This window comes from Orcinus orca, chromosome 10, assembly GCF_937001465.1.
Source record: "Orcinus orca chromosome 10, mOrcOrc1.1, whole genome shotgun sequence".
NCBI classification, from domain to species: Eukaryota; Metazoa; Chordata; class Mammalia; order Artiodactyla; family Delphinidae; genus Orcinus; species Orcinus orca.
In genome coordinates, this window is record NC_064568.1 from 44,586,325 (window position 1) to 44,599,882 (window position 13,558).

At 40.4% G+C, this 13,558-nt stretch overlaps 1 protein-coding gene across 9 annotated transcripts in view; it reads right to left on the bottom strand.

Annotated features, from left to right (window-relative positions):
- Positions 1–13,558, bottom strand: part of ULK4 (unc-51 like kinase 4) — a 529,281-nt gene that overhangs the window by 216,650 nt on the left and 299,073 nt on the right. Inside the window, exon 33 of one of the 9 annotated variants that reach the window (XM_049693610.1) lies at positions 6,793–7,145. The exons of the other annotated variants lie outside the window; for them this stretch is intronic. Coding sequence (XP_049549567.1) covers positions 7,063–7,145 — 83 coding nt within the window. The 3' untranslated portion in view covers positions 6,793–7,062. Of the gene's footprint in view, positions 1–6,792; positions 7,146–13,558 lie in introns of those variants that run through there. 9 annotated transcript variants of the gene reach the window in all.

Consider the following 13,558-nt stretch of genomic DNA (forward strand, 5'->3'; position numbering starts at 1 on the left):
ACTATATAGACGATTGTGTTAGTTGGGTACCTACGCTAATTCTGTTGGACTTACGAACAAATTAGACTTACGAACGCACTCTCGGAATGGAATTCGTTCATATGTAGGGGACTTACTGTATAATTCATTGAGAACATTTGTTCCTTAAGTTTATCACTGAGGGGTATAAAGGCACACCATAGAATTGAAGAAATTATTTGCAATACACATATCCAACCAAGGACTCCTGCTTACAATATATAAAGAAACCTATAACTCAGTAAGAAAAACACAAGTCAACATTAGAAATGAGTGAAAGACATGCGAGGCACAAAAGAGGATATCCAAATGGCCAATCAATATATAAAAATGTTACAAATTTAAAACACGAGATATTACTACACACCAACAGAAAGACTAAAATTAAAAAGACAAAGACCAAATACGTAGAGCAACTGGAATTTTCTTACATTGTCAGTTTACGTACAAATTAGCATAACACTTGAGAAAACGGTTTGGCAAAATCTATTCAAGACTAACATGGCTTCCCTATGACTCAGCAATTCCACTAGTAGATGTATGTATGTAGGTATGTGTGTCTGTGTGGGTGTGCATGCGTGGTTCTGTATGTTTCTGAAACAAATGAGGGGATATGTGCACAATAAGATATGTACAAGAATGTTCAGGGACTTCTCTGGTGGCACAGTGGTTAAGAATCCGCCTGCCAACGCAGGGGACACGGGTTTGAGCCCTGGTCCGGGAAGATCCCACATGCCGCGGAGCAACTAAGCCCATGAGCCACAACTACTGAGCCTGCACTCTACAGCCCGCGAGACCCAACTACTGAGCCCACGTGCCTAGAGCCCGTGCTCTGCAACAAGAGAAGCCACTGCAATGAGAAGCCCATGCAGGGCAACAAAGAGTAGCCCCCGCTTGCCACAACTAGAGAAAGCCTGCACGCAGCAACGAAGACCCAACACAGTCAAAAATAAAATAAATTTATATATAAAAAAAGAATGTTCACAGCGGCTTTATTCATAACAGACATAAACTGAAAGCAAGCCAAATGTATAGCAGTAGGAAAAGAAAGAAGCTGTAATGCATTAGTACAATGGGATGCTAAACAGAAATTTTTTAAGTTAAAAAAAACACTTATAAAAGAACCAAGGTGGATGAGTCTCACAGAAATTATGCCATGAAAGTAGCCAGACACAAAAGTGGATATATTTCTATTTCTTTTATATGAAGTTCATGAACAGACTAAAGTAATCAATGGTGATAGAAATAAGAATACTGATTGGCCCTGGATATGAGCATGGGCTGGGAAGAGATAAGAAGGAACTTTCTGGTGTAGTAAAAATGTTCTTTATCTGGATCTACGTGTTGGTTTTATAAGTTTATACATATGTAAAAATTCATTAAGCTGTATGCTTAAAAATTATGTAGTTTATTACTACATGTTAAAACTCAGTAAAAAGTAAATGAGATAGGATCAAAAAATGGAGGCTATTTTCACACCCACTTAAATGTTTTCCAAGCAATTCTTATAGAAGAATGTGATGTGTTCCAATTAGTTTGTAAGAATAGGCAATGTTCTGGGAAAATGAAATTTTACTAGACGAATTATTTTTTTAATTATTTGCATAACTGGCATACGGTTTTGAAAATAAGTATAATTTAGGAAGCAGAGTCAATGGTGCATTTTCTCCACAAAGATCTGTGCACTGTGATGAGGTTTACTTTTCAGCTGTAACAGCCATTAAAACCAAGTATCAAAACTAATCAAACCAGAAGAAAATAAAAAGATAAACCACAGACTGGGAGAAAATATTTGCAAAACACATATCTGAGAAAGGACTTGTATCCAAAATACGGGAAGACTCCTTAGAGCTCAACAATAAGACAACAAACAACCCAATTAAAAAACAGGCAGAAGATCTGAACACATACTTCATCAAAGAAAATACACACAGATGCCAAATAAGCATATGAAAAGATGCTCCATATCGTACATCATTAGGGAATTGCAAATTAAAACAAGACACCACCACAAACTTATTAGAATAGTGAAAATCCAAAACACTGACACCAAATGCTGGTAAGGATACACAGTAAAAATAACTCTCACTCATTGCTGGTGGGAATGCAAAGCGGTACAGCCACTGTGGAAGACAGTCTGGGCCTTGCTTACAAAATTATACATAGGTTTACCAGACAATCCAGCCAATTCTGCTCCTTAGTGTTTACTAGAACGAGCTGGAAACTTAAGTCCGCACAAAAACCTGCACACAGATACTTATAGCAGCTTCATTCATAATTACCAAAACTTAGAAGCAACAAAGGTATTTTCAATAGGTAACTGGATAAACAAATTGTGGTAACCCAGTGGAATACTGATAGACTATATATGGTAGGGACTTCCCTGGTGGTCCAGTGGGTGAGACTCCGCACTCCCAATGCAGGGGGCCCGGGTTCGATCCCTGGTCAGGGAACTAGATCCCACATGCATGCTGCAGCTGAGAAGTCCTCAGGCCACAACTGAAGAGCCCGCATGCCACACCAAAGATCCCACATGCCACAATTAAGACCCGGAGCAGCCTAAATAAATAAATAAGGTAAATACAATGGAATGTTATTCAGCAATAAAAAGAAATGAGCTATCAAGCCACAAAAAGACACAGAGGAACCTTAAAATGTATATTGTTTGGTAAAAGAAGCCAATATGAAAAGGCTGCATTTGGATGCTTCCAAACAGATGACATTCTGGAAACGGTAGAACTAGAAAGATATTACAAAGATCAGGGGCTTGGGGTGGGAAGGAGGGAGAGATGGACATGTGGAGCAGAGGATTTTTAGGGCAGTGAAACTATTCTGTACGATAATGTAATGGTGGATACATGACATCATATACCTGGCAAAACCCACAGAACTGTATAATATAAAGAGTGAACCCTAAAGAAAATATGGATTTTATATAATAATAATGTATCAATTGGTTCAATTATAATAAATATAACACACTAATGAAAGATGTTAATAAGAAGGGAACCCGTACAGGGGAGATAGGGGAGGACGACATACAGGGGCCCCTCTGTCCTTTCTGTTCAGCTTTTCTATAAACTTCAAACTGCTCTAAAAACTAAAGTCTACTAATTAAGAAAGATAAACTAAATCACCAACTGCTCTATCATAAAATGCTAAATCACAATTTCAAAAATAATGGAGCATATTTGATTAAAATCTAAAAGGCATTTCATACCATTAAAATGAAGGAAATGAGCTTAAAATAATGTTTATTTTATTTGTATCTAATTGTAAGGGGATCCAAAGAGCCTCTCCCTTCCCCCAGCCCACCAGGACACACAAGCACCCCTGTAGGTCCAGACTGTCTTGGGGAGGAGTGGGAGCTGGATTTTGAAAAGACTGCAGAGTGATTTATGATCGGGCCATTTTAAACCAGAAAAGAATTAGGCACATTTAATTGGAAAGTCCACGTTTGAGGACTAAAGCTTCAGGGTTTTTCTGTGTGTGTGTGTGTGTGTGTGTGTGTGTGTGTGTGTGTGTGTGTGTGTGTGTGTGTGTGTGTGTGTGTGTGTGTGTGTGTGTGTGTGTGTGTGTGTGTGTGTGTGTGTGTGTGTCTCTCTCTCTCTCTCTCTCTCTCTCTGGTTTTGCTACACAGTTGTAATGGGGGCTTGTGAAAATGTTTACATTGGTATATATTTGTACATTTTTGCCCCTTCGACAATATATGAGTCTACAGCATCATTGGCTACATACGTTTTACCTTAAGACACTTCAACTTTAAAGTAAAATAACCCCTCAGGCCAAAACCAGGTTCCACTTTCATGTTGCCATTCTGAAAGCTCCTCCTATGGGCTCCCAGGATGTGGACGACTGGTTTTCCTCAAGGGACATTCACTTTGCCAGGTAGAGACCCTGATTCAGAGTTGTTCAAGGACAGACACCTTGGTCTTTAGAAAACATGCCATCTTGGGTCCTACATCTTATTACTGTAATTACTGTCATTATTTTTATTATTGGACCTATTCTCTCTCCTATCACCTGATCCTCTCACAAGCACACACCATATGCAATGATCTTTAATTTTCAAGTGCATTTGCTCATTCATTCTTTTACTGATTCATTCAATAAATATTTCTTGAGCAACAATGACATGCCCAGTGTTGTGCTAGAAAAATCTGAATGAGTATCCCTTTACCCAATAACAAATACCTGATCAAGCTGTCTGAGTCAAAACCCTTTGGATTGGCCACCCTGTCAAGACATGATTAGGAGGACTGAGAATTCCACCAACCTGCTTACTACTTCAATTTCAGAAAATGGACCTGTCCCCAAACAATTACTCTTTCTTCTTTATTTCAAATATAACAACTCCTCACTTTTTTGATTATTTGAAACCTATCTTTAAAGTAGGTATCAAGCTTTCCATACCAGTTACATATCAGAGAACTAGGGTGAATGCCATCCCCAGATAGAGAGCTCAGCTGGTGGAAGCCCAGGATTAAAGAATGCATGGCTTTATTCTCTGGGCAGAGATGTCTTCTCTTAACACTGGCCAGATATCTGTATCTATATCTATATCTATATCTATCTATCTATATATATATATATGGCATGCCACTGGTCACCAAGGACATCAAGAGAGAAGATACTGACCCATGTCTTTAAAGGAGGACCATGAGTCATCAGTAATATTACCCTCAAAGAAAGAAGGCAGTGTTCCAGTCAATTTCATCAACAGCAAACAAAACTAAAGCAAAAGCTTGGTTCCAAATGAGAGGCAGAAGAAAATACCCAATGGTGCTTTGACCAAACACCTGCAGCTCTGAAGATGGAGGTAAGCCAGCCATTGGAGAAGGCATAGGGAGCAAAGGGGCTCAAGTTACAATCTCTACATCTCAGGGTCATCCCAGCTGCTTTCCAGCTCGGGGAGCCCAGGGCAAGTTTCTGCACCTTGTTGGCCTTGCTTTCATCATCCGTACAATGAGCGGTTTTTGAATAAATGATTTTCAGGAATACTCTATCTCTAAACCCTCTGTGATTCAAAAAAGGGTTACTGAATGAAATTGAAGGAAACAAAACCCAAATCAGAAGAATTGTTTCCAACAGGAATGAAGTCTTCTGGGCATGGTGCAGTGGAAGACCTCTTAGGAGGGAGGGGAGGACAAACTATAATGCCCAGACTCAGTTACGGTGGAAATTGTTAACAGAATGAGAAACAAAAGCCCTATGATTTATTCAGTTATTTATACCTAATATCCAAGAGATACCTAAAGAAAAAAACTGGATTAAATCCAAAATTTGGTGCTTATATAGACAGAAGATCATACTGCCTGCCAATCACTCATTTATGTATCTGTAAATGGAAAGAGCTGATAGCTTACATTTTACTGAAAATGTTAACACTAAATCATTGCTCTTTGGGGACTCATTTTTTAATTGTGCAAAATTCTACAGGCTTTAACAATAAGATGCACATTAAGACATTTGAAATCTAAGTGATCTCTTGATATTGGACTGAAAGTCAAAGCAGTGGACCACAGGACAAATAGAACACTTCACCCATGAAGGTTGACTATTAGCTTTGTTTCATGGTCTGTAAACGAGTTATTAAACTCCTCTATAAAGTTTTATTACTGTTCTAATCCCATTAATAACTGTCATCACTTTCAATGGCCTACTGTTTGCTGAATATGTCAACAATGTGCTGCAATAATGGTCACCTGGCATTTGATTTTTTTCTCTAAAACTAAGGATATAAAAGAGAAGGCGTTAGACACACTGTGCAACACTGATTATATCGTTTAAAGGAAAAAAGAAAGAGCCAGATGTTAGCTGTCTCTCTTTGTACAGGTATAACCTGCTTGACTCCACATTTTCGTCTTTAGTTCCTGAGTGTCAGCAGCCTAGACAGGAGGGAATAAAAGTAAATGTGTGTTTCAGCACATTGGGAAAGCACTTAACAGAGAAAACAATTTACATCTTAATAGTGTTCTTTCATTACGTTAACTTCTCCTCTGCTTTTCATCTTAGAGGTTGTAGGAATATTTACAAACTACTGGCAAGTATAAGAAAGAATCACAGAATCTCTAGAGCTGTCAAGGGGCTCTAGAGGCCCTCAGCCAACCTCCCATCCACACTGGAATTGCTTATCTGTTTGGTCTCCTTGAAGACTTGTGGCACTCACTTTGTCCAGAAGCCGACATCTTTCTACTTAAGTTTTCAGACCCTTGGAAAGAACTGTCTTATGCTGAACAGGAAGTGGCTGCCCTGGAACTTTCCCTAGGACCCAAAGTCCTGCCTACTGGAGCAACTCACAACATGAACCTCCTCCCGTTTCCCAGGAGAGGCAGACACATTTGCAGACAGTGCTGGAAGCTCTGATTAATCATCTGGCTTACAAGCCAAACATCCCAGCATCCTCTGCACTCCTTAGAAGGAATGGTTTCCATTAGCCTCTCCACCATGGATGCCTAAAGCTAAGGAGCCTCTAGTTTTACCTGCAACGTTTCTTTAATGTTTAACCCAGAAGTAAACTCAACATTCTTCCTTATACAGACGAGTCATTTGATGCCCCACAGTTGGGCCATCAGACAGTAGTCCACCTGCTGAAAGCAATGTGGTCGAGAATTTGAAGTTGAAGCACGTGTGAACATATGGGGAAAACAGGGACAGGAAAATCAAAGTACATTCATGGAAACCTTAATAATAAGACATGGAACAAACACAAACAATATAAGGAACACTTTACTCATTTTAAACATTTCATACACTATAATTAGTAAAATGGGAACTTTAATATTAATTTCTTTTACGTGGCTCATGTTTGATAAGAATTTTTCAGGATCTTCTGATCCTACAGTTTCAAGGAAGTTACTTCCAAAGTGGATTTAATATCTTGCAAAATACATACATACTAAAAAATTTTTTTTTTAATTTAGTCTTTGATGTCACAATAGTTGCTATCTGCAAAATATTTGTGCTCTTCTTTCCAAACTGTGGAATCTTTGCTGGAAAGTGGCTGCTCAGCCAGGCTCTCCATTCCCCAATCTCCTTGCGTCCTCACATAGCCCAGACACCAGTTCTCACCCATGGGATGTGAGCAAGAGGGACGTGTGTTATTTCCAGCTGTGTTTCTTTGTTGACTGTGGTAAAAATACATATATAACATAAAATCTGCCACTTTAACCATACAATTCAGTGACATTTAATACATTAATAATGCTGTGTAACCTTTGCCACTATTTCCAGACCATTTTCACCATCCCAAACAGAATCTCTGTACCCATTAAATAAAACTCCCCATTTCCCCCTTCTCCCAGCCCATGGTAACCACTATTCTACTTTCTGTAAAATATAAGTAAAATCATACATTATTTGTCCCTTTGTGTCTGGCTTCTAATATTTAGCATAATGTGTTCAAGGTTCATCCATGTTGTAGCATGGATCAGAATTTTATTCCTTTTTATGGCTGAATAATATTCCACTGTACATATATACTACATTTGTTACCCATTCATCTGCTGATGGACATGTGGATTATTTCTACCTTTTGGCTATTGTGAATAACGCTGCAATGAACATTCACATGAAAGTATTTGTTTGAGGCCCTGTTTCACTTCTTTTGGGCATATACCTAGGAAGGGAATTGCTAGATCACATGGTAACTCTATGTTTAACTTTTGAGGAATCACCATACTGTCTTCCACAGCAGTTGTACCATTTTACATTGCCACCAGAAATGCATGAGGGTTCCAGTTTCTCTGTATCTCAACAACACTTGTTATTTTCCTTTTTTAAAATAAATAGTTGTGATTCTAGTAAGTTCAAAGAAATATCTCATTATAGTTTTGATTTGCATTTCCATAATGACAAATAATGTTGTGCATCTTTTCATGTGCTTATTGGCTATTAGTATTTTTTTTTGAGAAATATCGATACAAGTTCTTTGCCCCTTTTTCAATTAGTTGTTTGATTTTTGTTGTTGTTGAGTTGTAGGAGTTCTTTATATATTCTGGAAATTAATTCCTTATCAGATAGATGATTTGCAAGTATTTTCCTCTCTAGCTGGGGTTCTTGAGGACCAGGTTGTCTTCTCCACTATATTACTCTTCTGCCTGTTGGATGCAGAGGATTCAAAGACCCAGGAGAATGACAGATGCATGAAATGGAATGAGATGAAAGAAAGCAGCCCACTGACCAGGAAGGCCACAGATTCTACTATTGTACAACTGATACACTTCTTTTGTGTTAATCTACTGAAATTTTGGTTCTTTTTTTCCCACAAGCTAGCATTACCCAACTTAACAGTTGTCTGTACAAATGATCACAGCCTACTTATATCATCTAAGAGTTAATTATCTCCATCTCCAAGATGTCCTCTCTATTAGTGCCTCTTAATTATGGTCTCAGGCCTTCCCTGATTAGCCGCTCCGTTTTTCAATTATCACAGACTAACATCATCATCATTTTATGTAGCCAGATTTATCTATAGTTCTGAAATTCCTCCATTCTTCTTTCTGTAAATGAGATATTTTCCATCCTAAGCTCTTAGGCACCCCTATTTCTTTGTAACTTCTTAAGAACTATAACTCTGAGTATAAGCTTCCAGTTATAAGATGAATAAGTTCTAGGGATCTAATGTACAGCATGGTAATTATAGTTAATAATGCAGTATTATATACTTGAAAGCTGCTAAGACAGTAGTACTTAAATGTTCTCGCCACAAAAAAGAAATGGTAGGGGACTTCCGGGAAGATGGCGGAAGAGTAAGACGCGGAGATCACCTTCCTCCCCACGGATACACCAGAAATACATCTACGCGTGGAACAACTCCTACGGAGCACCTACTGAACGCTGGCAGAAGACCTCAGACCTCCCAAAAGGCAAGGAACCCCCCACGTACCTGGTTAGGGCAAAAGAAAAAACTAAACAGAGACAAAAGGATAGGGACGGGTCCTGCACCAGCGGGAGAGAGCTGTGAAGGAGGAAAAGTGTCCACACACTAGGAAGCCCCTTCGCGGGTGGAGACTTCGGGAGGCGGAGTGGGGGAGCTTGGGAGCCGCGGAGGAGAGCACAGCAACAGGGGTGCGGAGGGCAAAGCGGACAGATTCCAGCGCAGAGGATCGGGCCGACCGGCACTCACCAGCCGAGAGGCTTGTCTGCTCGCCCGCCGGGGTGGGCGGGACTGGGAGCTGAGGCTCGGGCTTCGGTCGGAGCTCCGGGAGAGGACTGAGGTTGGCGGCGTGAACACAGCCTGCAGGGCGTTAGTGCACCGCGGCTAGCCGGGAGAGAGTCCGGGGAAAAGTCTGGACCTGCCGAAGAGGCAAGAGACTTTTACGTCCCTCTTTGTTTCCTGGGGCACGAGGAGAGGGGATTAAGAGTGCTGCTTGAGAGAGCTCCAGGGACGGGCGCGAGCCGCGGCTAAAAGTGCGGAGCCCAGAGACAGACAAGAGACGCTAAGGCCGCTGCTGCCGCCACCAGGAGGCCTGTGTGCGAACACAGGTCACTAGCCACACGCCCTTCCGGGGAGCCTGTGCAGCCCGCCACTGCCAGGGTCCCGGGATCCAGGGACAACTTCCCCGGGAAAACGCACGGCGCGCCTCAGGCTGCAACGTCACGCCGGCCTCTGCCGCAGGCCCGCCCCACACTCCGCGACCCTCCCTACCCACCGGCCTGAGTGAGCCAGAGCCTCCGAATCAGCGGCTCCTTTAACCCCATCCTGTCTGAGCAAAGAACAGACGCCCTCCGGCGACCTACACGCACAGGCGGGGCCAAATCCAAAGCTGAGCCCCTGGGAACTGTGAGAACAAAGAAGAGAAAGGGAAATCTCTCCCAGCAACCTCAGAAGCAGCGGATTAAAGCTCCACAATCAACTTGATATACCCTGCATCTGTGGAATACCTGAATAGACAACGAATCATCCCAAATTAAGGAGCCCTGTGGATGAAAGGCTCTTGGTGCTGCAGCCAGGAGTCAGGGCTGTGCCTCTGAGGTGGGAGAGCCAACTTCAGGACACTGGTCCACAAGAGGCCTCCCAGCTGCACATAATATCAAACAGCAAAAATCTCCGAGAGATCTCCATCTCAACGCCAGCACCCAGCTTCACTCAACGACCAGCAAGCTACAGTGCTGGACATCCTATGCCAAACAACTAGCAAGACAGGAACACAACCCCAACCATTAGCAGAGAGGCTGCCCAAAATCATAATAAGTCTACAGACACCCCAAAACACACCACCAGACGTGGACCTGCCCACCAGAAAGACAAGATCCAGCCTCATCCACCAGAACACAGGCACTAGTACCCTCCACCAGGAAGCCTACACAACCGACTGAACCAACCTTGGCCACTGGGGACTGACACAAAAAACAACAGGAACTACGAACCTTCAGCCTGCAAAAAAGGAGACCCCAAACACAGTAAGATAAGCAAAATGAAAAGACAGAAAAACATACAGCAGATGAAGGAGCAAGATAAAAACCCACCAGACCTAACAAATGAAGAGGAAATAGGCAGTCTACCGGAAAAAGAATTCAGAATAATGATAGTAAGGTTGATCCGAAATCTTGGAGATAGAATGGACAATAGAATGGACAAAATGCAAGAATCAGTTAACAAGGACCTAGAAGAACTAAAGATGAAACAAGCAACGATGAACAACACGATAAATGAAATTAAAAGTACTCTAGATGGGATCAATAGCAGAATAACTGAGGCAGAAGAACGGATAAGTGACCTGGAAGATAAAATAGTGGAAATAACTACTGCAGAGCAGAATAAAGAAAAAAGAATGAAAAGAACTGAGGACAGTCTCAGAGACCTCTGGGACAACATTAAACGCACCAACATTCGAATTATAGGGGTTCCAGAAGAAGAAGAGAAAAAGAAAGGGACTGAGAAAATATTTGAAGAGATTATAGTTGAAAACTTCCCTAATATGGGAAAGGAAATAGTTAATCAAGTCCAGGAAGCACAGAGAGTCCCATACAGGATAAATCCAAGGAGAAATACGCCAAGACACATATTAATCAAACTGTCAAAAGTTAAATACAAAGAAAACATATTAAAAGCAGCAAGGGAAAAACAACAAATAACACACAAGGGAATCCCCATAAGGTTAACAGCTGATCTTTCAGCAGAAACTCTGCAAGCCAGAAGGGAGTGACAGGACATATTGAAAGTGTTGAAGGAGAAAAACCTGCAACCAAGATTACTCTACCCAGCAAGGATCTCATTCAGATTTGATGGAGAAATTAAAACCTTTACAGACAAGCAAAAGCTGAGAGAGTTCAGCACCACCAAACCAGCTCTACAACAACTGCTAAAGGAACTTCTCTAGGCAAGAAACACAAAAGAAGGAAAAGACCTACAATAACGAACCCAAAACAATTAAGAAAATGGGAATGGGAACACACATATCGATAATTACCTTAAATGTAAATGGACTAAATGCTCCCACCAAAAGACACAGATTGGCTGAATGGATACAAAAACAAGACCCATATATTTGCTGTCTACAAGAGACCCACTTCAGACCTAGAGACACATACAGACTGAAAGTAAGTGGATGGAAAAAGGTATTTCATGCAAATGGAAACCAAAAGAAAGCTGGAGTAGCAATTCTCATATCAGACAAAATAGACTTTAAAACAAAGACTATTAGAAGAGACAAAGAAGGACACTACATAATGATCAAGGGATCGATCCAAGAGGAAGATATAACAATTGTAAATATTTATGCACCCAACATAGGTGCACCTCAATACATAAGGCAAATACTGACAAACATAAAAGGGGAAATCGACAGTAACACATTCATAGTAGGGGACTTTAACACCCCACTTTCACCAATGGACAGATCATCCAAAATGCAAATAAATAAGGAAACACAAGCTTTAAATGATACGTTAAACGAGATGGAGTTAATTGATATTTATAGGACATTCCATCCAAAAACAACAGAATACACATTTTTCTCAAGTGCTCATGGAACATTCTCCAGGATAGATCATATCTTGGGTCACAAATCAAGCCTTGGTAAATTTAAGAAACTTGAAATTGTATCAAGTATCTTTTCCGACCACAACGCTATGAGGCTAGATATCAATTACAGGAAAAGATCTGTAAAAAATACAAACACATGGAGGCTAAACAATACACTACTTAAGAACGAAGTGATCACTGAAGAAATCAAAGAGGAAATCAAAAAATACCTAGAAACAAATGACAATGGAGACACGACGACTCAAAATCTATGGGATGCAGCAAAAGCAGTTCTAAGAGGGAAGTTATAGCAATACAATCTTACCTTAAGAAACAGGAAACATCTCGAATAAACAACCTAACCTTGCACCTAAAGCAATTAGAGAAAGAAGAACAAAAAAACCCCAAAGTTAGCAGGAGGAAAGAAATCATAAAAATCAGATCAGAAATAAATGAAAAAGAAATGAAGGAAACGATAGCAAAGATCAATAAAACTAAAAGCTGGTTCTTTGAAAGGATAAACAAAATTGATAAACCATTAGCCAGACTCATCAAGAAAAAAAGGGAGAAGACTCAAATCAATAGAATTAGAAATGAAAAAGGAGAAGTAACAACTGACACTGCAGAAATACAAAAGATCATGAGAGATTACTACAAGCAACTCTATGCCAATAAAATGGACAACCTGGAAGAAATGGACAAATTCTTAGAAAGGCACAACCTGCCAAGACTGAATCAGGAAGAAATAGAAAATATGAACAGACCAATCACAAGCACTGAAATTGAAACTGTGATTAAAAATCTTCCAACAAGCAAAAGCCCAGGACCAGATGGCTTCACAGGCGAATTCTATCAAACATTTAGAGAAGAGCTATCACCTATCCTTCTCAGACTCTTCCAAAATATAGCAGAGGGAGGAACACTCCCCAACTCATTCTACGAGGCCACCATCACCCTGATACCAAAACCAGACAAGGATGTCACAAAGAAAGAAAACTACAGGCCAATATCACTGATGAACACAGATGCAAAGATCCTCAACAAAATACTAGCAAACAGAATCCAACAGCACATTAAACGGATCATACACCATGATCAAGTGGGGTTTATTCCAGGAATGCAAGGATTCTTCAATATACGCAAATCAATCAACGTGATACACCATATTAACAAATTGAAGGAGAAAAACCATATGATCATCTCAATAGATGCAGAGAAAGCTTTTGACAAAATTCAACACCAATTTATGATAAAAACCCTGCAGAAAGTAGGCATAGAGGGAACTTTCCTCAACATAATAAAGGCCATATATGACAAACCCACAGCCAACATCGTCCTCAATGGTGAAAAACTGAAAGCATTTCCACTAAGATCAGGAACAAGACAAGGTTGCCCACTCTCACCACTCTTATTCAACATAGTTTTGGAATTTTTAGCCACAGCAATCAGAGAAGAAAAGGAAATAAAAGGAATCCAAATCGGAAAAGAAGAAGTAAAGCTGTCACTGTTTGCAGATGACATGATACTATACATAGAGAATCCTAAAGATGCTACCAGAAAACTACTAGAGCT